This window comes from Nelumbo lutea, chromosome 1 (genome assembly GCF_056320005.1).
Source record: "Nelumbo lutea isolate HS-2025 chromosome 1, American lotus-T2T, whole genome shotgun sequence".
Taxonomy (NCBI): Eukaryota; Viridiplantae; Streptophyta; class Magnoliopsida; order Proteales; family Nelumbonaceae; genus Nelumbo; species Nelumbo lutea.
Window position 1 is genome coordinate 219,950,734 of NC_142684.1, and position 27,964 is coordinate 219,978,697.

The 27,964-nt window shown below is 42.2% G+C and overlaps 1 protein-coding gene and 1 pseudogene across 3 annotated transcripts; one reads left to right on the forward strand and one right to left on the reverse strand.

Moving 5' to 3' along the window:
- LOC148881136 (fantom protein) lies at positions 1–14,182 on the forward strand. 2 transcript variants are annotated; one of them, XM_088963421.1, is made up of 3 exons: positions 1–1,226; positions 13,511–13,584; positions 13,678–14,182. In XM_088963421.1, exons 1-3 carry the CDS (start codon positions 348–350, stop codon positions 13,802–13,804), a joined length of 1,080 nt encoding a protein of 359 aa, XP_088819547.1. In that variant the 5' UTR covers positions 1–347; the 3' UTR covers positions 13,805–14,182. The 2 variants fall into 2 exon arrangements, with proteins under 2 accessions (XP_088819547.1, XP_088819546.1); XM_088963420.1 differs by having other exon boundaries at positions 29–1,226; positions 13,493–13,584.
- Positions 13,829–27,402, reverse strand: LOC148881137 (beta-1,6-galactosyltransferase GALT31A-like; annotated as a pseudogene). Its single transcript, XR_016109910.1, has 5 exons — positions 27,336–27,402; positions 26,328–26,433; positions 26,001–26,251; positions 20,645–20,653; positions 13,829–14,497 (listed from the first exon to the last, which is right to left on the reverse strand). The product of XR_016109910.1 is annotated as a beta-1,6-galactosyltransferase GALT31A-like (transcript).
- Positions 27,403–27,964: the final 562 nt, after the last annotated feature.

Here is a 27,964-nt window from a genome sequence, read left to right on the forward strand (position 1 = left end):
TTCCAAATTTCCAACTGCAGACCAAACGGGTCCTTTAAAAAATCTTCGTCGGAAAATAGAGGAGAATCTCGTGCATTTCTCGAGAATCTCGTGAAACTGTTATCGAACGGACCCCTTTGTTTGAAACACCATGAAACTGAACCCCTCAAAACGATCTTGAATCCTCGAGAATCTCATGCATTTCTCAACGATGGTCATTCTCTCTTCTTTCTTCTCTCTCAATGCATTTAGAAATTAGTTTCCCTCCATTCCATCAGCCCATTTTCCAATTCACCATGGTAGCATTTGTATGACAGAAGTGATACTACGTTCCCTGAGGTTCTCAACGTTCAATCGTTCATCTCAGGATGCTTTGTTCCATCTCTTCTGGTAAATCTGCTCCGAATTGGCTGGACCGCCTCCGGTCTTCTAAAGGTTTCCCGGTCGCCGATGGTCTCGATCTGGAGCACTTCCTAAACCCTAACCCTAATCAAACTACTCTTTCATCTGAAACTAATTCTTCCGATGCAACCCAGGAAATAGGTTATTCAAAACCCCACCCTGAGTCGACTTCATTGGACGAAAAACCAGTAGCGGATCGAAAGAAAAGCATGGCCGGTCCTGGCGATCGGAAGAATCGAGGAAAAGAAGACTGGTTTGGTATAATGAGCAATGTTCTTGCTGAGCTTTTCAACATGGGAGACTCCGGCGAATTTCAGAAGATCAGAGGTTTTGACGAAAAAAGGAGTTGTCGCAAACAGCCAAATCCTAAGATTTGTGTTTTCTCTGCATCTGCCAGCGTTAATGACAGCTTCTTGGCTGCCGCTCCGAGACTTGAATCGGTTCCATCTATGTCACCTCCGAGTGGTGATAACAGTGTAACAGAGATGAAGGAAACAGTTAATTCGCTGAAGCCCAAGAAGCAGGGAAAGGTCGTTTCTATAGCTCATGACGAGGACAAGCTACAGACGGATCTTTCGACCTACTCGCGTATCGAAGTAACCATCATAGACACGAGCTGTCCAGTTTGGAAATCTGAGAAGTTGCTTTTCAGAAAGGGGAGTGTATGGAAAGTCCGTGACAAGAAATGGAAGTCGAGGAATGCTTCTTCATTTAGAAAGAAGAGGAAGGCCAACCATTCTGATAAGGAAGCTGGAGGAGGAAAGAAGAAGGGAAAATTTTTTCTGCCGCTTGTCAATATAACCAGGGAAGCAGGTCCGGAAGAAAACAAAGTTTCATTAGATGAAGTAAGAGTTCTTTTTAACATTTTTTCTGCTTGTGACTTTTATTCGATTTTAAGCTCTCTAACACCCTTCATTTAGAAACTCATATCTGTTCCTCTTTAGAACATGAAAACTTTCGTATAGATATAGTTCCTGTAATAAGTATTAATTTATTTTTCCAAATCTTTCAAGTGATTATTGTCGGACTTTCTCATTAATTTTTACTACTGAGTACTGATATCTTTCGTTTTGTGAGTTACAATAAGCTTTATTTACATTACAGCATGGGAAAACCAATATTAAAGGCTGCAATCTTATGGATTCTTGTCAAACAAGAGGTTGGAGGTTATGTGAGCATAAGTAGGAGATATCTCAGAGTTTGGTTGTCCGATGGTATTTGATGTGTCTTCTACTCCTCTTCAGTCTTAGGATCAAGGGCACATGATGAAGGCCAAGTTTTTGCGTGCCATTATCTTCATTTTTATCACCGCATCAAATGAAGGTTGGCCTATTTGTTATGTTTGGCTATTTAGAGAATTGACTTTTTGACTCTTGTCCTCAGTTTTAGGAAGACCTTTTGTTGGTTTTGCGTCACATTCTGAAGACTATTCCTAGAGGAAAGCCATATTTTGTACCTGGTCTCCTTTTCTCCTTTTCTCCTTCTGGAATATCTTGAAAATTTGATTTTAGGAGAGAGGCCTAAAACACTGTAGCTAGGTGATTTTTTTTTTCTGTGTTTAAGGGAAGTTTTCATTAGGCCTATTGTGAGAGTCAGGTGATTTTTTTTTCCTTTTTCTTTCCTGGTAAGTCAGTCTCCTCTACTCAAACCAAAGGTTCAAAATAGCGGTATGGTGTATCATATTGGAAAGGTTGCATATATATACGTATCACGATATGCTTTTGATACACATGGATATAGTAGGAAGATACAAGTATGTTTGGGCACATTAGAGAAACTTTTACAAATCCCTCAAATACATCAATAACAATAAATCTAAAGTTGAAACAACTAAGAATAAAGTATAAACACATAAGAAAAGCACACTTTAATAGTTTATATCAAGAGATACTATTGATGCCAAAATCTACAACAAGGATAAAATGGAAAGTTCAATGAAAACCTCAGCTAATAGGGTGTCAGTGTCACCTTGGCTGTTGGAGAGTCACCTCAGTTGAAGACCTTGGAAGTTGGAGTGTCAGTTGTAGTCACAAAATAATGCTAGAGGCCCTAGGATTTCATCTTGGGGCCATGATTTTGACGATCAAGCCAATAAAGTAGGAAGGAGAGAAATGAGCTGAAGAGCTCGATGAATGCTCTATGAGATGTAGTATAAGGTGAGGTGTTCCGAGGTGTTTGCAAGGGGTCTGTGGGATGTAGTTAGGAGGCTGGCTTCTTAAAATGAATGGGGACTCGCTTGTTTATAGGAGGGGGAACTTTATTTTGTGAAGGGCACACCACTAACACATGGTTGGAGTCTTGGTCCACCTGTCATGGCTGTGGTTGACAAGTTATGTGCATGTGGTAGGTAGTGGGCCTATGTTGAATGCATTGGCACTAATGCTCTAATCAGCTCGGTCACATGTAGCATCCAATAGTCTTGATTTAGCATATGGGTCTAGTGTGCCTCCAGATGGATGTCCATGTGTTGCTTCCTCAATTGGCAAGATGCACATGTTGTTTGTTTTGCCCCTATCTCATTGCCACGCGACAACTTTTGACTGCTGGTTGGTTTTGGCGCAATCAGATACATTACAATCAACAATACTAGGAGTTTGGAAGATTTAGATATCATACAATAACTTTAGTAATAATCCATCAAACAACAAGACAACATTTGAACTTTCCAATATACTAAAATTCACTACAAACACATTAAATTGTGTCTGGATCAATGGATTTGATATATCATTGGTAAATCCATCTTATAGTTCTTCCATACCATGAAATTCATTTAGAATATATAAGATAAAATATACATTTTTTAATTTTCATATTATTTCTATAGTATTAAGAACAAACTTCATTTTTGACATAAACTATTGTTAGATCAATGAGTTTACTAGATCCATCTTATAGTTGTTTCCTACAATGAAATGAAAAGCATTTAAAACATACTAGAATTACTTTTTATTTGAATTTTCCATTTTTTTGGGGAAAAGTCCATATTTCTAACAAGTTTGGACCGCCAGTATAATTGGATATCTGTTGGCGGTTCTCATTTTCCAAGTGTGTCATGTGCCCAACCCTTTGGATACCAATATGCTATGCCCTGTATTAGGTGTAGTGATTTAAAAGGCGCGCCAAAGGCACACCTAGGCGCACATGTGAGGCACATTTTGGGGTATTTTCCTTGCCTAGGTCCGAGGTGCACCTCTGTCAAACTTGCGCCTCAGCTCAGGCGTGCACCTTTTTAAAATTTTGCACTTTTTGCTTTTTTTTTTTTTGAGTCTAACGGCTGGGCCGGGGGCTCCGCCCTTGGACCCCCAACCACAACCCTCGAGGCAAGCCCGAACAAGTCTATGTTAGGGTCTGAAATTCTTATTTGGGCTTGCCTCGTGGGGTGTGGTACAAAGGCGACTCAGAGAGTCAAGAATGCAATATGTTTTACATCGCATTAGCTACTTGAAGCAATGCAATTAAGGAGAAAGAGATTGTAGGTTTTACATTTTTGAAATTGCTTTATATATTTGCTTTTATTGTTAAATTTTCATTTGAATATGCTTTACATGTTATGTTTATGTATACTAATTTTAGATAATAGGTTTTTTTTTAAAACATTTATTTTAAAATTTAAGTTTATATTTTTTATTAACATTATGTTTTATATTATTTGAATTTTTTTGGCTTTTTTTTTGATTTTTTAGCTTTTCTTTTTGTAATTTTTAACCTTGCTTAAAAAGGCGCGCGTGCCTCGCCTTGCACCTCAGGCGCAAATTGGCCCTTGCATTTTTTTTGCACCTTGAGCTTTTAAAACACTGGACAAAGCTATGCACTGTTGGGATGAGATGTTGGGTAATAACCAAAAAAGTTCCATAATTAGAATGCTGTTAATATAGTGGCTGACTCCCTGTACAGAGGTCCGCTAGGGCAGTTTTGCCTTATCGTACTTTGTAAGAGTTAAAACTTAGATTTTTATTTTTATGAGAAGAATCTAGAGTCACAATAAATATAGAGCTAACTACCGTTAGGGTGGGAAATTAGATGCTAACCTAAATTAGTGGCTGATTTCTCCCTCCATTAACCTGATGTAGGACAAGGTAAGGGTCCTACAAATTTCAGATCTAGTTGTGGGTTTTATGGGGTGAAGGAGTGGCATTGTGGTTATTGAGGATGAAAAATGGAGATGGAAAAGTAAATAGACACCTTTGTGTCCACCAAAAAAATGAGCAAGAAATTAGGAAGGGAAAGAAGAACCCTGCTATTAAGGTAAACAACAAAGAGATAGATCACTTAGAAGAAGAAGAAATAGAAATAGGTGAGAGAGAAGAAAAAAAGAAAAAAAAATCCTTCCAACAACTAGAATTTACTAAACCAAACTTTATTTCATCAAATTGATCATTTTTAGATGGCATTTATGATAACTCTAATAATTTGGGCTAGGAAATTGACCCAAATAAATTTCTAATTGCTTTGGAACTAAGACATATTCATGGCTAAGTAGCTAGCCATAGGGACGCTTAACTAAGGACTCGTAAGTCCTAAAAATTTCCCTTACTAATCCTAAAGAATTTCAATAGAACTTACCCAGGTTTTTTGATCATAAGTGTTTCCTAATCAAGTTAAAATCGACCATTTTATCCATAAAATTTCATTATTATAAGGGGCAATTTTGTCCCATTATGTTTTGGCAACTTTCCCTCTAGATGGGAAAGTTACTTACCCACCTAGGGTATCGGTAGCACTTACCTGGGTAAGTGATACATATGGGAAAGCAATTTACCATGGGACCCACTGTTACCGATAAGTGAACATGGGATTATTGTCAATGGGAAGAACTTTCCTGTTGACCAACTCCCCCTCCATTTACTGAAAAAACAAATGGGGCCTAAATAGTAAGTCCAAAAACTAGGGCCCATCTTGCAATGGAAACATCCTTTTCAGGTATTTGGGCCTTGTAGAAGGAGAATCACCTAAGGCAGAGGCTTTGTTCTATTTCATGGACTTATAGCTTGGATATGTATTGGTGACCATGGAAACACATGGATACACTGATGATGGAAGGTTTGGTTCTATAAGTTTGGGAACAATGCCTAGGCCACTCTCATGCATTTGAAATAAAAAATAAAAAAAAGAATTAAAAAAGAAGAGTATCAGCCATAATAATACGCACTGATACCCAATTCTGGGTATCAGGTGTATCGGTATTTTAATCCTTCCACTACCAAATTATGTTTTACGTTATTTAATGTAATTAATTGGCTAAGTCATAATCAATGTTTAAATTAAAACTAATTTAATGTTTGTTTGGTACTTAATTTAGTGGTTGAAAGGTCCAAGTAGGTAATAAGCTAGTGTCAAGGAGGTAAAAATTGAAAATGTCTAATTCATAAATCTAAGCAGGCAAGGGAAGTTATCCTCCCGGTCCAAGTTTAAATTAGTTGATGTATTGTTGTTTTCTGGTATTGATTAATGAATGAAATAAAGGTAATTTTGCTCGACTTTAGTTTATTTTAGATACTTTTTAGTATGTTATCTTTCGTTTACTACTTCGTCTTTCTTCTGATATTTAATTGTCTTGCTATTTCTCAACTTCTGTTCTTTTAATTTTGTTACTTTTCAAGATATTTTGTTCTATTAGCATCATAGGGGGCATTTAATATATAATTTCTGAGTCCCTGGAAGTGATTAGTTAGAGGGCTTCTTGGCAGTGGAAGAATTTGACTGCCTTATTTCTTTCTAGCAATATTTTAAAAACCGACCCGGAGGCCGAACCGTTTTTGCCTCTGGGTCGCAGGTCACTGGTTTGACCGGCCGGGTTGAACAGTTCAGTCCGTGCCATGTCAGCATGTATATATATATATATATATATTTATTCATATATATGCGTGTGTGTATATGTATATATGTGTATAAATATATCTATTTTAGCAATAAATAATGTATAAATATGTCTTAGATATGTTATATGTATTGTTTTATATTTAATATATGTTTTTAATTTTTTTTATTTATAAAAGTATTAAAAATTGCAATTTGAGGCCAAAAAAGGGTTTTTTGGTAAAAATAATAGGGCAAGGCGCATACAGCCCTTGGGACACATAGATCTCCAAAAGCTACCCAAAATAAAAAATCACCCCAATCGGACATTGGAGTGCAAAGTTGTGGCCTCTGAAAGTTAGCATGTATTCAGTATGCAACCCGTGACCTGATCATTGGGTCGAATGGGTCAACGGTCGAACCGTCCGGGTCGAACGGTTCTTGACCAAGTCAACAGTTTTTTACCATCTGACGGGTCTTGACTGAACTGGACCCGGAATTCTGGCCGGGTGACGGTTCGACTGGGCGGGTCAACAGCAGGTTGAAAACATTGCTTTCTAGTATTTCCCTTCCATCCTTATCCTTTGAAATGTTTCTGTTGTGCCTAAACTGTTGGTTTATTTGATACATCTCTGGTTGAAAATGAGATATGGTAGTCAATAACCTGATGTACCATCTTACCTAGTGATTTTTATTGGGTTTCAGCTCTTCATGTTCCTCAGTTCCTGATTAGATGGAATATTCAATTTCTATTAGGTGTATATTGAGGCTGTTTTGATAAATCCTGGGGGTTCTGTGATAGTTTTTCCCTCTTTCTTGCTTCGTTGCATGTTTTCTCACATTTCTTTTAAGTGATAAAATCTTTCTTGGTCTTGTTACCGATTAGAAAAAACCCTCTGAAGGGTTGCTCATTAACATTTCAGTTTTTGTATGTGAGATGACTAAATTTTCAATCTCTATTAGGTATATACAAAGGCGGTTTTGGCAAAGCCTAGGGTTTTGTGATAGTTTTTATTTTTTATGTCATTGCACATTTTCTCATCTTTCGAGTAATAAATTCTTTCCTGGTCTTGTTACTGATCAGAAAAAAACCTCTGATTAAGGGATGCTCATGACCATTTCAGTGCTTTTTGTGCAAGATGACTGAAGATCATCAATTGGAGATTTTATGACATCATATGTTTGTTGGGATTCATTTAGTGATGATGTTGAGTTTTTTTTTTTCTTTTTTTTTTTTTGTTTTTTAGTAAGTTACAAGAACTAAGAGTTTCAAAATGAAGTACCCAAAAAGAAATAAAAAAGAGAAAATGGAAAAAATCTTCCAAGCTGGGACAGAAACAAACCTATATGAGCTCAGTGGAGTGGGTACTTTGTAAATAGCACATAAAAAAGGAAATAAAAGGAAAACATTTCTGAGTGCATTAATAGAAGTAAGCTGTAATCATGTGGGATAAGAATCATATTCAATTTGGTTGTGCATTAATTTGGGGGAAGATAGCTATTGGATATAGCCCTTGCACCATCATTTGTGTACTATATATATATATTTCTATTCGTTTGATTAACAAATGAAAACAAAGTTGCCTGATCATTTATTGATTAAAAAAATGGTACCACCTTGACTCCAAATATTACATATATTCTTCTAGAATATTATTTTTTTTGTTGTTACTTTTAATGCTTAACAGTTTATGTATTTAAATTTCATTGATAAATACAACCAGAACTCCATAATTGTTATGATCATTGAGTTTAAGGGTAATAAAAAGAAAATAAAACTGTGTAGGACATCATGTAATATCAACAATGCTGTATAGGGTATGGATTTGTCCCTGCATTATTTTTTTTTGCAAGAAAGTAGTATTGGTGTTGGTTTCCATATCTAGATATATTAGTTGCTTGTGGATAAGTTGAATGAGATTCTTGGATTGAGTTCTGACTAGTTGTATGGGGCACAGGCTAGGGGTGTCAATGGCGGTTTTGGATTGGACCCTGTCCAAACCAAAATCAATTTGGATGGATTGAATGGACCAACAAAACATATTGAATTGGACCAGTCCAAACTTAATGGTCCAAAGTATTTATTGGATTGGATTGGACCTGGTCCATCTGTAACGAATTTATATTATTGGATTGGTTGGATTAAGCCAATATCTGGTCCATTGATAGAAGATAAGAATATAGGTGTCAATGGACCCGGGTTTTGGTTAGAATTAATCTAAATTAAAACAAATTTGAACATATTGGACGGTCCAAACATTGAATGGAACCGGTCCAAAATAGTCTAAAATATTCATTGGATTGGATTGGACCTCGTCCATTTGTAATGGGCTCACCTTGGACTGGATCGGATTGGACCAAATCCAGTCCAATTGACACCCCTAGCACAGGCTACCTCTTGTGGTGTAGCCCCATGATCCCCTCCCCCTCCTCCTAAAAAAATTCTCTAGATTAGTCTTCTTATTCTATTCTATAGTTGTCACAATGAACCTTCTCTAAACATACAGTTCAATATGAAAGAACTTTGTTTGAATTTTTGATAATTAAAGATTTGTTTTTATTGTTAACAATATTACTAATACCTTTCCTTACAAATTAAACCAAATATTTTTCTTCCCCCGATATACATTGATATTACTACCAAATATCTGCCATGCACCACTCCTGTCATCAGGGGATCTGTTAGCAGCTCAGCTTTTGTTAAGTCCCTAAAACCTATGAGTCCCTTGCACCCCTCCTGGCCTAGAATGTGATCATTATTCCATCAGAAATCTCTTTGTGGAGTAGATTGATCAACTAGTTGACATGCAGTCGTAAAGGGGATGGGCTACTCCCTGTTGTGTAGCCCCATGAAGCAAAAAAAAAAAGAAAAAAAAAATCAGGCTAGGAAGGTGTACAAGAGATTGAAAGTGTTAGAAGCGAGTCTGGTTGGAAGGTTTGTTGGGGTCGAGTTGGAAGCTAAGAAGGTAGAAGATTGATTGTTGTTTGAATGAGGAAGGAACATGGTTCTGGGGGTAAGGAAACTCAATGGGGTTTGTTTCTATTCATGTTTAACAGTAGAGCTGAATCTGATTGGGTCTTGGAGTCAGAAAACGAGAGGGTTCGGGAATTCGACTTACGTTTGAGCAGATGGTACCCAGTGGCTAGGGCAATTTACACCAGCGGGAGGAGATCTTTGTGGATTGGGGTGATGAGAATTCCTCTCCATGCTTGGTGTGTACTTACCTTTAGAGAAATTAGGGATCTTTGTGGCAAATTTCTCAAGCATAACAACAAGAACAGGACATGGGAGAAGCTAGATATTTCTAGAATCCTGGTGGAGGTAGAGGATGTCACCAGAATCCTGAAAGTGGTGGAACTTCAATTTGCTGGGGAAAGTTATGAGCTAAGAGGAGGACTAGACTTTTTTCATTGTGGTGAGAAGAGGAAAGCAGAAAGATTGAGATGGAGGGGAGACGAAAAGGCTTTCGGAAGAGTAGCTTCATAGGTGTGAAGGTGGAAGGAATACAAAGAGTCAGAGGAAGAAGGCAGAGTGCAGACAAAGATGGGGAGTGAAGTGGAACCATGGGTTTTGAGGAGGGAAGGCCAGTGGAGGGTACTGAAGGGTTGTGTAAGGTGTTTAGTGAAGTTGGTCTTGAGAGTGGGGTCTACCTATTAAAGTTGAAGGATTTGGTTAAATATAGAGATGCTTGATGGAACAAACTAAAGATAATTAAAGGGGTTTCAAGGTTTGGGAGGAGAAGACCCGATTCAAAGCTTGACGAAGGAAGAACGAAGAGTGGTTTTGGAGGGTTGTTAGATATGACTGTACTGGAAAGAAAAAAGGTATTTTTGGAACTGGAGGTTGCTCAAGATGATGGTGGAGTGTGCTAAAGCTCTATTAATTGCAAGTTGCTGGCCGTGTCGAGTGCAGCAAGTGTGCAAAGTGAAAGGAGAGCTAGGGTGGCTAGGGAGGAGTGCAGTCAACAGGTAGGTACTGTTTTGAGGTAAAGTTTTGGTTCTTTCTGGGTCAAGCTTCAAGATGGTGCGCTTCAGGAAGGGAGGAGGGATTTGGTTAATCAGGCCTGCATGGTTTAAAGAGTGGAAAGAGAAAGAGGAGGTGAATTTGGGAGAAGTCGCAGAAGAAGCAAGGGGATGGGAGTGATACAAAAGGAGAGGTAGGGAGGGAGTTGAGAGGATTGAAGGGGGCAGATTAGGAGTGATAAAAAGGATTGAAAAGAATGGTACAGTAGGAGGATGTGTGAGGGGTTTTCAAGAACTGAAGTAGTAATTGGGAGGTTGGGTGTCGATTTGGGTCGGAAAAGGAGAAACACAGACTCAGAAGGTTCTGTGGGTGGACCGAGGTGTTGAAGAAAGCTAGAGTTGTGAATAATTTCCGCTTGGTGCATGTTACTAAAATCTTTTCAAGACTGAAAGGGGGCCCGGTTGGGGCCGGTCTAACAAATAAATTCAAGAGAGTCTATAAGAAAAGGGATCAAAATTCAAGGGATCTATTAAGGAGATGGTCCAGAGGAGAGATACCGAGGCTTAAGTGTTAGAAGGGGTAGTGACTCATCCATTAGTTGTATCTGATAAAAAGTTAGAGCTAATAGATGGGTCAGAGGTATTTTAAAAGGAGGGGGGAGGTGTGAAACAGAAGAAACTTGATGAGTTTAGTTCTGATAGCAAGGATGAAAAGGGAGGATTGGTGGAAATCGAGAATCTAGCCGGTAAAGAGTCAGTGTTGGCAAGAGTTTAGCTTTGTTTTATTGGGGTGGAGAAGAATTTGCTAGATGAGCGTTTGAAGTTTTTGAAAGAAGCAAGAGGGAGGAGAGACTAAAGAAGATCATAGTGGGGGATGGAGGAGAGGCATGGAATGAGGAAGGAGATGGGCAGGAAGATGTGCCTGAAGATCTTTAAGGTGTTGGCAATTTAGCCAAGAGCTTTAGGATCTGTCCACTAGTTTGTGGTTCTTGAGTTTTAGGAAGAAGATTAATTTTCCAAGAAAAGTTTTGCTTTGTGTGTTTTCTTTTCCTTTTAGATCAATGCAATGTTGTTGTGTTTGGACTGTGTTGATCTGGCTGTTGCCTTAACACCTGTTGTTGATTGTATTCATCTTTTTATTTTAATGAATATTTTTCTTTAACCTTTCAAAAGAGTTAGAAAATCCCACCTACACCAGAATTTTTCTGGTTACCCAAACTGCATCCATCCAAATTTAACTTGATATTTGATAAGGTTTGAAGCTGCTGGATACCATCTGACTTAAAATATGGTTCTACCTAATGATGAATGTGCCACCTAATAATGAAATCTGTTGAGAAAGGAGAAAAATCATCTAACGAGTTTACCCAATATGCCACTTCCGCAGAAGCATTATTAATGACAGCATCCTTTGGTTGTGCTTTGTTCTTGAAAATTTGCATATTTCTTTCTTTCCATGTTGTCTATAGGACTGCTATACTTGTATACCTCCTTTATCTTCTCTAAAGAAACCTTAAAAAGGCTTTCCACATCTCTTGGTGGAGTTCACCTTCAACTAGAGAGAGAGAGAGAGAGAGAGACTTTGATGAGACACACTAGTTTTCTCTTTTGAAGGATCAAAACTTATTGATTTGAAAATGTATCGTCTCCTAATTACAAGTACTTATTTTAGGTGGCACTGGCCCACTCCAAATAGCTTTATCGGAAAAGCTTGCTTGGTGTTGGAGGTAGAAGATAAGACCTTAAAAAGGAGTCATAAAGTGGTTCCCATGTACTTTGGTCTATTCCAATAAATTCAACTTAAATTTGTTTATTCTAAGCGGATCAGGTAGGCAAACTTGGTGAGAACACTTTGTGAACACTTATTTTTCTGACACCTGTCACATAAATGCCCCAGTCTACATTGGAATGAATCAAAGCAAATTTCTAAGACAGCTATCAGAATATTTAGTGAGTGCTTACTCATTGTACTCACAAGGGTGTGACTGCCAATGTTGTCAAAATCTTATGATTTACGATACGACTCAACTCAAATCATGAATCCCAAGGGTTTTGATTCGGATCTTATGTCCGAATCCTTTTCTGCAATAATCTTACAATTTTGTTTGAATCCTACAATTTGATTCATAAATCTTACGATTTCTACGATACAAATTAAGAAATAGTTCTCTACTTTGTTATCTTTTTATATATTTAGTTTTTCCAAGGGAGACTTTTTTTTAAAGCCCTTACTAGAAAACTATTTATTTACATTATTTAAGACAAGAGATTGAGTTTATTTTCCATCATATGTAGGTTAAAGAGGCATTGTATGTGGATTTGTTTGATTTTCAAGTGCAACTTGATTATATCATCTTAGGTTTCTATTGTTTTAAGTACATATATGGTAGATATAGATTAAAAGTAAAGTCACTTTCCTATCTATATTTATCCTTTTAATATATCTATATTTACTTTTTTGCAACGTTTTGTAAAAAAATAGAAATAATCTTGTGATTTACGATACGATTACGATTTTCAAAACATTGGTGCCTACTAGATCCAGTCATATGAAGGATTTGATTCCATTTGAAGATTTGTTAAATTTTGGGAAGATATTCATGGTATGGACAAGTCTTTAAATGTTATCTGTGTTAACAAATGTTTCCATATTTAGTTGCACTTTTTTGGAAAACAAATATCCTGTAGATCTTAAAATGTGGGCAGAACTTGGATTGAGGCACCTATTGAGTCAATTAACATTACTCTTCTGGATATATGGTAGGATGATCCAGCCATATTCATATTCATCTTTTATATGGTAACTACATGGTGCTCGGGATTTATTATTCTTTTGCTTGCTTTGCATCTGACATTAAATGAGATATTATTTATGCTTATTTACGCCCTGTTGCATGTGAATGGTAATAACATCAAGCCTTATGTTTGGTTTGAAGGAAATGGTAGGAAAATCTATACAAAGTTTGTATTAGGTTTCCCTGCCTTTCCCTTCTTTTCCCTTCTTTTTCCTTCAAACCAAACACAGGGTTATTGGTTGGCTTTCTTTTATTATGTTGTGTTCTGTAGTGTCGATAAAATTTCTGCTTGCTATGTATCATGTAAATAGTAAAATAGTGTCAAGCGTATGCTTCCCCCATCTATTCAACTCGTTTTCTTATCCCAACTATGGAGTTGGCTACACAAGTCCTGATTCCCACTCCACTGTTATAAGGGTTTTATGGTCTGATGAATGATGAATCCTATCTTTGTGCCTTTTGTTTTTAAAATTTCCATTATTGGTTGTTTATTATTATTATTTTGATGTGTTCTGTAACGTCGACAAAATTTCTGCCTGCTATGCATCATGTAGTTATCCTATCTTGAGCAGGGACCCCCTCAGGATGAAAAAAAGGCACCCTGTAAAGAGTCGGCGGATAATGCTATCGTAGTTGCTAAAAGAAGGCAAGTTGACCCACTATCTTTTTCTGATTTACCCTGTCTTTCTGGTGCTAATTTGAGTGTAGTTGATTCCTGATGAATGGTATGGCATTACAGGTCCTCCTTCTCCAGGTCACCCAGAAAACCAGCCCACAGAGACTCTCCTGTTTTCCATGTACAAGCTGTTCCCACAAGCAGGAAAATTGGTGTTCACCTTCCGAGAAGCCGCCTCAAGGATACGTAACGAGGACGTGTGAGAGATTTTGACTTCTCTTAAAATGATCCAAGATCCATAACCATAAGGAATCTCCTTTTGATCATCATCCAAGTGGCAAGTGCAACTAGGCAAATGGGCTATTCCCCAGATCCGATGGTATAACTGACAAAGTCCCTAATGGTATCTTGGCTATCACTGAAATCTCTCGGTGGTTAAGGAAAATGCGGAAGAACAGGAGGCAGAAGCTAAAACGCGACTCGAGATCTTGTCATCTTGTGCCCCTTGATGGATGTAACTTGAACGAATGCATTATTTCATCTTATTATATAACCACAGCCCAGGTGGCAGCTGAACCTCCTCCCAAAGGACTAACAAATACATATCCAGCAAGGTTTAAACTTTAAAGCATCAGTATTGTAAAGCCAATAAAAAAATCAGTATTGCAAGAAAAAAAAAGCTAAGAGTGTATGACATGGATATACTAGGGAAACTCAAATAAATTCTACAAATAAATCAATAACGTCTAATTTTGGGCTAAATTAAGTAAATATACGCCAATATTACAGAGTGAGAGAGAGAGACTAATTCCAGATGGCCTCATCACCTTCCTCGCAACGTTCATGAACCTCTTCCATCCTCTCCATCGATTTGCAAATGCCACTGCAACTCCAATCGAATGATGCGCCAGAAGGTTGCCTGCTTGGGCTTTCAATTCGCAATCTGTTAATAGTTACAGGAAAATGTAAGTGAAGTTCCAGTCGTTCATGTACACACTGGCCACACGCTTGATGTTGAAACAAAACGCCTTTTTAAGTTTATTCACCAGCTTTACTCCTGGGGTTTGAATTATCTATGATGTGGAAAAGACGAGTCCGGCTTCAGTCCAGGCAGCTTTAGTCTGGGCACCGTTTGCGCAGCATAATAACGCACCACGTGTTCTTAAAACGTGTGCGTATTTGATATGTGTGAGGTGAATTTAACTCATTCCTGGTTTCATTCCTGGTTTCTCTTGTTCAAGTGGATTCATTGACAAGTGTAGCATCCTGAACACCCGGTCCACGGTAATTTTGATTGCCTAAGCCGGCCGACCAGTAAGATCCCTCACCGGCAGGCTCTAAGTCACCAGAAACCGGATCTAGTATTTGGGTAATGGTTTCTGATGTAGTGCGATCCGGTCACTCCTAATTGGTGGACGTTTAGCTCCTAGTTAGCGATGGATGGTACCGGAGAAGAGGAGGGTGAAGGATTTCTGGGGATTTTGTCCAGTGGGAATACTTCGATGCTTAAGTTAGAATACTCGAGAGGGCTGCAAAGGATGCAAAGAGAGATAAGAGTGCAGAGAGTGCTAGATCAGTAAAATTCTGGATTACCTTCGCCCCTTCGACCCTGGGGCCTTTAAATGCATGTCTTTGTCAAATCGGGCGTAACCGCCATTGGCCCTCTGTCGCAGCCGTTATCTGCCAGGGTTGCATAGGTAATTTTCGCAGAGTACTGCCCAATCGGATGGGAGACACGACCTAAAAGGATAGATATGCCACCACATGTCGAGAGACGTGGGTGCAGTCTGCTGGGCTGGCAGGGACTGCATCGTTAGTAAGGAGACGTGATGCAGTCTGACGGGTACGGTCTCGCCAGATAAGAAGCTTCCTAAGAACGCCGTGTCGCTTGATAGCGAGCTATCCCATAGCGAGCTGCCTTGCAGCGAGCTCCTGGATGTATCCCGAGGTGATTCCTCCTAAGGTTGCCTTTGGGGTAGTCTTCTTGCCTAAGTATTGGAGCGAGCTGATTCTCTTAGCTTGTGAGCTGGGATAGACTTGACTTAGAGTATTCCCTTTCCACATACCGGGGTCCTTGAGCTCGCGTTGTAGCGAGCTCATTCCGTGGTGAGCTATAATGTAGCGAGCTCATTCCGTGGCGAGCTATAATGTAGCGAGTTGTCCTACGAGGACCTTAATGAGCTCGTTACTTAGTCGTATCCAGGCTGTCATGCTGAGCTATTGCTTTCGTTGAGTCACATCCACGTGTCACCTTCCTAGGAGGTCGGGTCAAATCATCCTCCATCAATTGCCCCCCCCCACTCCTTGGGCTAAGGGTTCTACCCTAGCGCGAGGAGTTTATGGAGTGTGACGGGTGGATTTGACATGAAATTCAAACTTGATTGACCGATTGCATTAAATACACACGCGGATGTTAGGTGATTTCTGGACTTTTCGAATGCCAAAAAACATGCCAAAATGGCTCTCAATTCCAGAAGACGTGCAACCAACATTACATTAATCATGGAAGACGTGCAACCAGTCATATTTCGGTTTCAGAAGACGTGCGGTCAGCTTGACTGCGAACCGTCAGATTCTCCTTAATCTGAGTCATCGATTTGTGGGCACAGTGGCTATAAATGGGAGGGCCCCAGGCCTCATTTCCTTTATGCCAATTTGCCTAGCTTTCGGATTTGTGGTTGTGCCTTCACCTAGCTGCTCGAGCTCTTCTCCTGTTCACACTGTCTTTTTGGTTCAACTTTTCCCTGGTGAGTCTTATCATTTTGTCAGCATGTCTGGGTATCCATACAACGTCTTTCCCTGGGGCGGTAACCAAGATAACGCCCCTTCGAGCTCAGGGGGAGCTTGGGGGCAGGCTCCGGAGGCTCGGGAGGCCTTCGGCGAGACGACTTCCACCTCGCGGGGCAGGGAGCTAGATAACTTTGGTCCTTCCTCCATGTCAATGGAGAGACTTAGGACCTTGGTCTTTCAATTCAACCTTCCCAGAAACATCATCTATAGTTTCCCATCCAGTGACTATCCTTGGGAACACGGTCACGATGAGATCGTGATCTTCCAGGAACAGCTCATCGTTGGCCTTCGTCTTCCTCTACATCATTTGATAGTGGAGGTTCTAAACCATTTTAACGTTACCATAGACCAACATCACCCCAACTCAATCCGAAATGTAGTTGGGACAATATCTTTATTTTATGAATACTGTCTTCTTCTTAACATCAGCATCTTCTCCACCATACTTTCTATCAAGAATGCTTCCCCCGGAGCACCTCCAGAAAGGCGTTCGTATTATTTTTCTCCCCGTCCTGGCTTCAAGCTCCTGCACGAGCTGCCAAACAGGATCCCGCCCTGGAAGCGGGACTATTTTGTAGTTCGCAACCCCGAAGGGTGGCCCTTTCCAACCCACTGGAGGGCCGCCATCCAGGATTCGTGTGTTGACTTGAATCCCAAAGTTCGGGAAACCCTGCAATTTTGGGCAGCGGTTGGCTTCCATTGGTCGGACTACTTGACCGAGGACAAGCTCGCGTAGGCAAGCCTGAGCCTCGGTAGGTTGCCTTTTAGGTCGTGCAATGCCTTGTAATTTTTTTTGCTGGACTAATGCCTTGTGATTTTTGGCAGCCAACATGTTTGGTGTAGATGCGCGCCGTCATCAAGCAACCAAAAGCGCATGACGAAGAGGTCGTGCCCTGACCGAGATTCCACTTTCGGGAGTGCTGAGTTCGAGGCTACTAATCCAGCCTTCATTCCACCACCGCCTGAGGTCCCACTGGTCCCATTCGAGGGAGTAGCCATGGAAGGTGGCGCAGAAGAACACGAGGTCCTGACGCAAGGGTAGTTGCCTTCGTCTGAGCAGTGCACCCCTTCGCCTTCCCGCGGTTCCCTACCAGAGAGTGGGAAAACGTCACTGACTTCACCATGGCTTCAAGAAGGAGCTGGAAGGCAGTCACCCACGAGGAGGTCACCAGCTGGGGAGGGATGGACCTCAAGTAGCTCGTCAGGCTAGCCTTCGCTCACTGTATGGTGGTAAGAGCCTGCTTTTTTCTTCTTTTCCTTTCTTCTCCTTCTTTTTTCTTTTTTGACCTCGGCCTTTTGTTGGCAGGTGAACTCCGCCATCCACACCATGGCTCTCTAGACCAACATTCACTCCGGCGACGCTCTCGCTCAGAGGTCAACCGTGTAGAAGCTCCCGGGTGAGCTCGACCGGTCCCAAGGTGAAGTCCTTCAGGCTCGAAAGGGGAGCGAGGCCCAGGAATTGCTCATCCGGGACCAGGAGGCACAGATCGCTCGGCTATCTGAGGAGAGTGCTTGCTACCGGGAGGAGTCATCGAGGGTGGTAGCAGAGAGGGAGCTTCTTCGCTAGTAGGTCCGGGACTTGGAGTCCATGCATCAGGATCGGACTCAGAACTTCGACACCATGGTGGAGGCTGAGCGAGCTAAGGTGGTGTGGGACTTCAAGGACTCCCAGGAGTACCACGACCTCCAGGTGGAGTACGGCTCGAGCTCCTACCATTTTGGATTCAAGCTCTGCCACTGACTGGTCCAGAAAAAGTTCTCCGGGCTCAACCTTGAGGGCATAACGATGAAGGGCCTGGATCCAAAGACGGCGGACATGGCAGAGGAGGAGGAGCCTGACTCTCCGAAGGATGATGAGGACGTGGAGGTGGCGGATCCCTGAGGATGATTGCTCTTGTTTTTCTTTCTTTTGGATGACTTTTTGAAGTGGCTATTCCCGGGTGTTTGGACCTAGTTTCAAATATCTCTTTTTTTGATGAACTCTCTTGGGCGGTAGAAGTAGGATCTTTCGATAGTTGTTAACCCGAGTTGTTCCTCCATACTTGGTGTAGTCTTATGGTATACCTCGAGGTGGTTATCATAGTAAGCCCGAATTGTATGCACCTGAGTTAAGTTGACGTGGGTTGTCCCTTATCGGGTTCAACTAGTATACTGAGGCGGGCTACGCTCCATAGAGTTCTTGCCTGAGCTGCCTATGCCTTTGGTATTAATACTTAGCCTTTGCCAATGAACCGGTTAGGTCTTCACAGTGCCAAGGTCTTGGTTAGCTCGAAATTTTAGCCCTTAGGCTGAGGGAGTGACTTATAGTCCACTCTTAGAGTTCACCCATGCTGTAGAGGCGATTGGGTCTTATCGCGCCGAGGTCTTCGTTAGCTTGACATTTTGGCCCTTAGGCTGTGGGAGTGACTCGTGGTCTACTCAGTAGTTCACCCATGCCATAGAGGCGACTGGGTCTTATTGAGCCGAGGTCGTCGTTAGCTCGGCACTTTGACCCTTAGGCTTTGGGAGTGGCTCGTGGTCTACTCAGTAGTTTATAGGTAATATTGCCTTAAGTTAACAATATTTCATGCCCGAGGTACTTGTTTTCCTTCTAGGGTTTCGAGCTCGTATGTTCATTCCCCGAGCACCCGCTTTACTTGGTAGGGTCCTTCCTAATTTGGCTCGAGCTTACTAACACTGGGCTTAAGCACCATAACTTTACGAAGGGCCAAGTTGCCGACGTGGAGGTTCCGCTTCTTGACCCTGGCGTTACAGTACCGAGCTACTCTCTACTGGTAGGCCACGGTCCTAATATATGTGTGGTCCCGTACTTTGTCAAGTAGGTCGAGGTTGGTGCGTAGTTCATCTTCATTTACCTGGTCATCATACGCCTCTAGTCGTAGCAAGGGAACCTCGATCTTGGCTGGGATGACTGATTTAGTGCCATAGGTGAGGTTGAAGGGAGTTTCGCCTGTAGTGGTCTTCACTGTGGTTTGAAAAGCCCATATAACACTGGGTAGCTCGTCTGCCCATAGTCCTTTTGCTCGGCCCAGGCATGCCTTTAGTTTGCGAAGGATAGCTCTATTCGTGACTTCTGCTTGGCCGTTTGCTTGAGGGTGTGTGAACGAGGTAAAGTTTTGTCGAATTCCCATGTCTTGGCACCAGTTTTGAAATTTAATGTCCTCGAACTGCTTGCCATTGTTAGAGATCAGTATTCGAGGTAACCCAAAATGACACACTATACTTTTTCAAAAGAAGTTTTGTACGTTCTGAGCTGTAATTGTTACAAGAGTTTCAACTTCTACCCACTTAGTGAAATAATCAACTACTACCACTAAGAAGCTCCTTTGGCCTGTTGCTGGTGGAAGCGGTTTGAGTATATCGATCCCCCACTGTGCAAAAGGCCACGACTTGGTGAGATACTTTAGGTTAGCGGCGGGTTGATGGTGGATATTGGCATGCTTCTGGCACTTGTCACACTTTCTGACGAGCTCGATCTCATTTGCTTTCATTGTTGGCCAGTAGTACCCCTGTTGTAGTGCTTTTTGGGTGAGGGCCCTGCCCCCCAAGTGTTCGCTGCACAGGCCCTCATGAGTGTCGTAGAGCATGAGCTCGGTTTTGGAAGGTCGCAAGCAGCGCAGGTAGGGGAGCGTGTAGGATCTTCGGTACAGCCGTTCGTCTATCATGACATATTTGACCGCCTGATACTCTACCCTTTTGGCAGCATTGCAGTCTGCAGGGAGGGTCCCGTGTAGTAGGAAGCTCGCGAGCGGATTAATCAAGCTCGGCTCTGGTTGAACGATAGGAGCGACCTCTTTTGCCCCTCAAGAATGCTAGGTCGAGGTAGGTTCTCTATGTACACGGTTCTCATGGTATTATCACTAGTGTTCGCTAACCAGGACAGGGCATTGACCTCAGTGTTCTCCGATCTCGGGATTTTCTTGATGAAGTGTGATTGGAAGTTGAGCAGGGCCTCTCTTACTTTGCCTAAGTAGGCGATCATGGTTGGTTCGCAATCTTCGTATTCGCCTATGGCTTGATTGACCACGGGCTGGGAATCATTGTAGATGACGATATGCTTGGCTTTCACTTCCTTGGCTAGAGCCAGCCCAGCTATCAATGCCTCGTACTCCGCTTCATTGTTGGATGCCGCGAACTCAAAGCGAAGTGCGTACTCTAGTTTTGTGCCGCTTGGGCCATACAGAACGATTTTGGCTCCGTTGCCTTGCTGGTTTGATGAGCCATCTACATGATGGATCCAAGGCTCTTCATCCCAATTCGCGCTAGGCCTAACTAGGAGAGATGCCGCACTGGTTGCTACCTCACGGTGCTCGAGCTCAACCAGCCTGAGAACTTCAGGCTCGCCCAAGCTTGGGGCCTCGTGCTCGACCGGCCTGGGGGCTTCGGAGTTGAAAGTGCATTCCGCGACGATGTCTAACAAGGCTTGGTGGAGACGATGACAGTGTGAGCTTCGAAGTACGAATGAAGCTTCTGGGCTGCAATAACTAGTGCATATGCCAACTTTTCTATCTCTAGATATCTCGTCTCTGCTCCTTGCAACACTTCACTAACATAGTAGATATGTCGTTGGACCCGATCTACCTCTTTTATCATACCGAGCTGACCACCTTGTCACTTGCCGAGAGGTATAATTCTAAAACATTGCCCTCCTTAGGTCGGGTTAAGACTGATATACTAGTGAGGTACCTTTTGAGCTCATCAAACGCGAGCTGGCACTCTTTGGTCCATTCAAAACCTTTTCTTTTAATTGCCTTAAAGAAAGGCAGGCAGCGGTCTGCCGACTTGGACAAGAAGCGGCTCATAGCAACTGTTTGGCCATTCAGCCTCTGAACCTCCTTCAGTTTCTGGGGTGGTCTCATGTCTAGGATGGCCTTAATGCCGCGTTGGTTAACGATGTACCCTAGGAATTTACCCGAGGTGACACCGAAGACACACTTATTGGGGTTCAATTTCATGTTAAATCTACGCAAAATTTCAAAAAGTGAATGCAAGTCTTGTATTAAATCATGCGAAAATTGGGTTATGACGACCATGTCGTCTACATAGCATTCTATTTTTTTGCCAATCAATGGCTCAAACAATTCATTTACAAGTCTCTGAAAGGTTGCCCCAACATTTTTCAACCCAAAGGACATGACCTTGTAACAGTACAGGCTGGGCTCAGTTATGAAGGCAGTATTTTCTTCATTAGCTGGGTCCATCCTGATCTGGTTGTAGCCCGAATAGGCATCTAGGAAGCTCAACAATTCATGCCCTAAGGTCGCGTCCACCAGACGATCGATCCTAGGGAGTGGGAAGCAGCCCTTTGGGCAAGCTCGGTTCAGGTCAGTGTAGTCAACGCACATGCGCCATTTACCGTTAGCCTTTTTTACCAGAACGAGTTTGGCCACCCAACTTGGGTAATGGACTTCCCTAATAAATTCGGCTGCAAGGAGCTTCCCAACCTCCTCGTCAACTACCGTCCATCGCTCTGGGGCTAAGTGGCATTTCTTCTGTTTAACGGGCCTAATTATAGGATCAGTATTAAGCTTGTGAGTTATGATGCTAGGGTCTATGCTGGGCATTTCTGTCGCGGACCATGCAAAAACATCTAAATTTTCAAGTAGGAAGGATACCAGTTGAGATCGTACGGGCTCCTCAATAGAAGCACCAATCTGAAGTGTTTTAGCTGGGTCCTCCGTCGATGCCGGGATGGAGACAGTCTCTTCTATGGGTGCAGCTCACTCCTCGCATTGCTCCGTAGGTCGCTCTAGCTCGAGGTCGTCGGCCACCTTGGCTTTCTCTTTGAGGGCGGTGACATAGCACTTGCGAGACTTAAGTTGGTCATCTCGCGCTATCCCAATTCCGAAGTCTGTGGGGAACTTCATTGCCAAGTAGAAAGTGGAGACCACTGCATGTAGGGCATGGGTGATTGGCCGAGCTACTATGACATTGTACGGGGAGGGGGTTGCAACCACTAAGAAGTCGTGGTTGAGCCTCACAATGCTAGGCCAGGTGTCGACTTCCACTGGTACTGTAATCCTTCCCAGGGGCCTAACTTCCTCTCTGCTGAAGCCTACCAAGGGAGTATTCATGGGCTTTAGGTCGCTTTCTTGGAGTTGGAGCTGGTTGAATGCTGTTTTGAAGAGGATATCTGCCGAGCTGCCGGAGTCGACGAGGACACGCTTGACTTCAAAGTCATTAATCTTTATCTATATGATGAGCGCGCCATCATGGGGGTAGTGGACCCTGCACGCGTCGTCCTCTATGAAGAAGATCGACTCTTCCATCCTTGGCCACTTCAGGGGATTCTGCTCTTCCCTAGCGGCCTCGCGAGCTGATGCCTGAGCTGCAGCCGAAGTGCAACTCGCGATAATCGAACCTCCGACGATCATGTGGATAGTCCCCCGAACTGGTCTCTCTTCTGGGGGCTACCTCTGCGGTTGTTCTACCTGCCTACTGGATTCGGGTGCATCTCTACTCTACTTCCCCTACCGACCTGCTTTATTATTATTCTCATTTTGTACAAATTTTTTCAAGTATCCACGACAGATTTACAATTTTCGGTGCTATGACCGCGGTCTTTATGGAAACTACAATACAAATTTTTATTTCTTACACTAGGATCGACCTTCAGCTGAGGTGACCACTTCACATACGGGGCGTCCTTGATTACCGTAAGGATCTCGGCCTGCTTCGCGTTCAGGGGCGAGTAGTCCGTTCTTTCAGCTACTGAAGCTCAGAAAGGCTAACTCGGCCTTGCCCCCCCGAGCTGGGTCTTTTTTCTTCTTACCGTCCCCTTGAATCAAGGACTCACCTTCCCTTTTTCTCTTCTCGGGTGCACTTGCGTTATTCTGGTTGATTTCCTCCTTTGTCCCTATAAATTGATCTGTGAGCTTGAGGAACTCGGTTACAGTTTTGGGTTGATTAACAACCACATGCCACTTGAATTCTTTATGGGTAATGCCTCGCTTGGCCGCGGTGAGACGAATTGCGGGGTCCAGATCGGGTATTTTCAAACAAGCATCATTGAACCGCTTGATATAGCTCTGAATGGACTCCCCTTCCTTCTAGACTTTGCCAAGGTGGCTTTCTTGAGTTCTTGGGCACCTCTTACTGGTGACAAAATGGGAGGTGAAGACTTGCGCAAACTGTGTCCAGCTTCTTATCGATCCGGGCGCAAGGTTTCGGTACCATGTGCAGTCCACCCCTTTGAAGGTAGTGGAAAACACCATGCACATACTGGATTCACTGGCCATTGCTAGGTGCATCTGGGACTGGAAGGCATCAACATGGTCATTCGGATCGAAGGATCTATCATACTTATCCAGGGGAGAAGCTTGAAGTCCTTTGGCATAGGGACCACAAGAAGTTCTGACGACATAGGGGAAGGAACTGAAAGGATTCTGAGCTTACCTCCTCCTTACCTTGAGCTCGGGCAGGACGGGGTAGCAGTTCGGCGAGCTCGTCAGCGCCTCCGTTGCTGCTTCGTCAGCTCGACATTGGTGCTACTAGCTTTAGTATTACCTAGCTCAATGGCCTTGGATTGCTGATGATAGTTGTGAACCGAAGGGCCCTGCTTGCAATCTGCCTTGCAGCGAGCTCCTGGATGTGAACCGAGGTGATTCCACTTGAGGTTGCCTTTGGGGCAGTCTTTTTGCCTCAGTATTGGAGCGAGTGGGATAGACTTGACTTAGAGTATTCTCTTTCAACATACCGGGGTCCTTGAGCTCGTGCTGTAGCGAGTTCATTCCGTGGCGAGCTATAATGTAACGAGCTGTCCTACAAGGACCTTAACGAGCTCATCCAGGCTGCTGAGCTGTTGCTTTCGTTGAGTCACGTCCACGTGTTGCCTTCCTAGGAAGTCGGTTCAAATCACCCTCCATCAGTTTCCACCGGTTCCCGTTTCTTCTCCGACTCTTCAATGCAGTTATCGCGAGTGCCACCCTTTGGATCCGTTGAATTGGATTCATTGAGCGATTGGTTTTCATGGTGGGATTTCTCGCCGGTAACAGTTTCGCTGTCGACGTGTTCCGGCTCATCATCTCTCTCCTTTTGTCCCTCTTTAGCTCTGAATTTCTCCGAGTCCTTTTCCAGATTTGGTTTCTCTATACTATTCTTTCTCTCTCAAGCTCCGCTCGCGCTCTTCTTTCAATCTTTTCAGTTTCAATTGCAAAGACCAGTAAAATGAAACGGCAAAGAGAACTCTCAGATCATGATTAAAACCAAAGATCCCTTCCCTCGACGCCCAACCAAAGTGAAATAAAGAAATAACCGATATTTTTAATTCAGATCTTTGAAAATCTAACGTATACAAAAATGGCACCAAAAGATGATGAGAGGAAATTTACACGGAATGACATCTTTCTTATCGTTCGTTTTCGGATTCGTCTTCTCTTTCGTTGGTTTTGTCGTCTTTCGACGTGAATCGACGTTTAAGGTCATGATATTTCTGTTTACAGTTTTGAGCGGTTAGTAGATGAAGGGTAGAGATTCGGTTTTGCATTTCCATGGCGACGGAGTCCCATTTATTGGTCCCGTGCCGGTTAACGGCGCATGCTAGCAATAGCTCCTCCCAAGTACCCCATGTTTGCGTCTCTGTAACCCAGTTATTCGCCCTGGTTTCTCATCTCTTCCTTCAACAAATCTGCAAATTTGCCATCTTTTTCTCCCTTTATTTTTCAAAACTAGGGTTTTCTTTCTCGCTTTCGTCTTCTTTCTTCCCTTTTATTTCTTTTGGATTTTCGTTGTGTTTCCCTTTTCTTTCTTCAGACAGCACAAGCACATATAGACATACGCACTCTCTCCCCTTCAGGGTTTGAATGTAAGGGTTGGATGGATCTCGACGGAAATATAATAGCTATGGGCGAGAGAGTGGTGAGAGAGAAGTGCGTTTGATTCAGCACATATCAAACGCGCAATATTTTAAGAACACGTGGTGCGTTATTATGCTGCACGAACGGTGCCCCGGTGAAGCTGCCTGGACCGAAGCTGGATTCGGGAAACAATGGAAGATTTTTGACCAATCAAAACTCATACATGAATTTTGCTAAATAATATCCGATTCGCTACTAAATTTATGATTTTAATTTGATAGTTAGAAATTATTCAAATATCATATCTTTCCCATATCATATCATATCTTAGTCTACCAATTTATGATTTTAATTGACTAGTCAGAAATTATTAAGATATCATATCTTTCACATATGATAGTGAGTTTTTATTTGTTATAAGGAGTACTACGACCTCCATTATACTCGAGGAAACAATGGAAAAGAAATCTTTTGCAAATTTTTATTGGTCTGAAAACCGCATTCCTCCAAAAATACAAACCCTACTGTAACACGAGCAATGTGTACACACTAATTAGAACATCATGAATACAGTAGAGAACAGAGGCATGACTCTAGTAACAAGCTTAAAGGGAATTTAAAGCATCTGAATCCCATCGTTATTGTCTCAAATTTCCTAAATACATAGAATTAATTACGATCTACGTGATTAAAAAAATAAAATGACGAGCTCGTATTTTTAACCATAATGGCCGAATTCCGTAAGGGTTGGAAGTACCAGATTGGACTGCATGACTTGTTTTTGTATCTAAAACCTTGTGATGTGATTACAGAGAGTGGATATGCAAATGCAGTTCAAATAGTAAGCAGGGGGAGTCCCACAGCCACAGCAGAGGCTCCGATTATCAATATGCTCAACATTTAGAGTTTTAGACCAATGAACCACAAGAACCAGGTGATGCATCTTCATTTGCATATATGTGAAGGATATGCCTACAAAAGGAAAAAAAATGCACTTAGAACAATATCAGAACCATGTAAAATGAAATATATGTAGCCAAATGTTTGGAAATTGCATAGAATTGCCCCTGTTGCATCTAAGATATTTATTTCCCTCACCAAATTTCCAGTACCTGACCCCTCTGCATAGCTTAAACATAATCACATCATACATGTAAAATGAAGCATATCTAAATTGGAATGACTTGGTCAGGATGTCAGTGTTTCTTCTGTGCCACGACAGGACCAGACTTCATACAACCAATGTAAACACGGGATTATGACCTATGATGTGCCAAAGTGGAACCAATCATACCTGTTGTGTATGAAGGGTAAATTCAAATCATGGAAAATCCTCCAAAGCAAAGGGAAAAATCATAGGAAATTAGTCATTCAAAAACTTTCACTAATAAATTAATGGGATACAGTAAAATTCTTCTCTATCATTAAATCTAGAGGCTATCAGTATCAATCACTCACCCAAAGGTGGATTTCATCACATATCACCAAATAATTCAGAAACAAAAATAAATATCTACAAAATGATAATAGAAAAGAAGAATAGCAAATCAAACCAGTAGATGTACAGCTTGAGATGCCATCAACTGCATACTAAAATTTCAAAGTGATGCAGAAAGGCATGTGACGCAAATTCTATGTTCTTAGCCTATGAAAACCCACAAAAACTCTCTTCTCCTTTCCCCTCTCTCTCTATTTTTCATATAGTGGGCCCTCCACGTGGGAAGGGAGCCCAACCAACAACTTGGAACTTATGGCTGTCAAAGGCAAGGCTTTTACTGCATGCTCTTCTCACTCTCAATCGGACAGCAGCTGGTACCCGGATTCAGGCTACCAACCATCTCATTTCTGATTTAAATAATCTCACTATACACAGTGACTATCATGGTGCGGATCAAATTACTGTGGGTAATGGTGCAGGTCTGAATATATCTCACATTGGTTCTTCATTATTACATACTTCTACTGGTTTAAAAATGCCATTTATTTTCACTGCCTCTGGTTTCTCTGTGAAGGGCAATGTGACGGAGGGAACACTATTTCAGGGACCGATTAAAGATGGGCTTTATTAATTGCAACGTGTCTCGACTTCAAATAACGTAGGTAGAATAGCTCTCCTTGGTGAGCGTACCTCAAAGTTTATTTGGCATCAGCGGCTTGGCCACCTGAGTCATAAGATCACCTCTCACATTCTTTCACATTCCCAGCTTCCCGTCTCCGGCACTGTTTCTCGCTTTTGTAGCTCCTGCCCATGGGAAAGAACCATAGCTTACCCTTTTTACCCAGCTCTACTACTGTTCATGGACCTTTAGAACTTGTTTATTTTGATATTTGGGGACCTGCTCCGTGTCCGTCTAGTAATGGCTACCGTTATTATTTACTTTTTGTTGATGCTTACAGCAAGTTTATTTGAACTGCATCGCATTACAGCAGGAATGCACCTTACTCAGCACAAGTATGCCCAAGATCTATTGGTGCGGTCCCAGATGCATGAAGCAAAGCCAATTATTCTCTGATGGCAGCCTCTACCCGATTAAATGCTTCCTCAGGGGATCCTCTCCCTGATCTGACCTTTTATTGTAGCATCGTAGGGCATTACAATATGTCCCCCTTACACGCCCGGAGATTTCCTTTGTAGTTCACAGAGTATGTCAATTCATGAAGGCACCCACCACGGTTCACTAGGCTGCTGTGAAACGTATTCTACGTTACCCTTAAAGGTACGATAGATCATGCCATCCTCTTCATCCCTTCTAAATCACTACAGTTGGAAGCCTTCTCCGATGTAGATTGGGCCAGCTGCCCAGTAGATCGCTGCTCACAAGGCG

Excerpts from the sequence above, each read along its gene's own strand:
- LOC148881136 (XM_088963420.1), top strand. The coding sequence starts at position 348 with ATGCTTTGTTCCATCTCTTCTGGTAAATCTGCTCCGAATTGGCTGGAC. Across the intron at positions 1,227-13,492 it reads ACAAAGTTTCATTAGATGAA|TTATCCTATCTTGAGCAGGG; the intron begins GTAAGAGTTCTT and ends TGCATCATGTAG. Across the intron at positions 13,585-13,677 it reads ATCGTAGTTGCTAAAAGAAG|GTCCTCCTTCTCCAGGTCAC; the intron begins GCAAGTTGACCC and ends ATGGCATTACAG.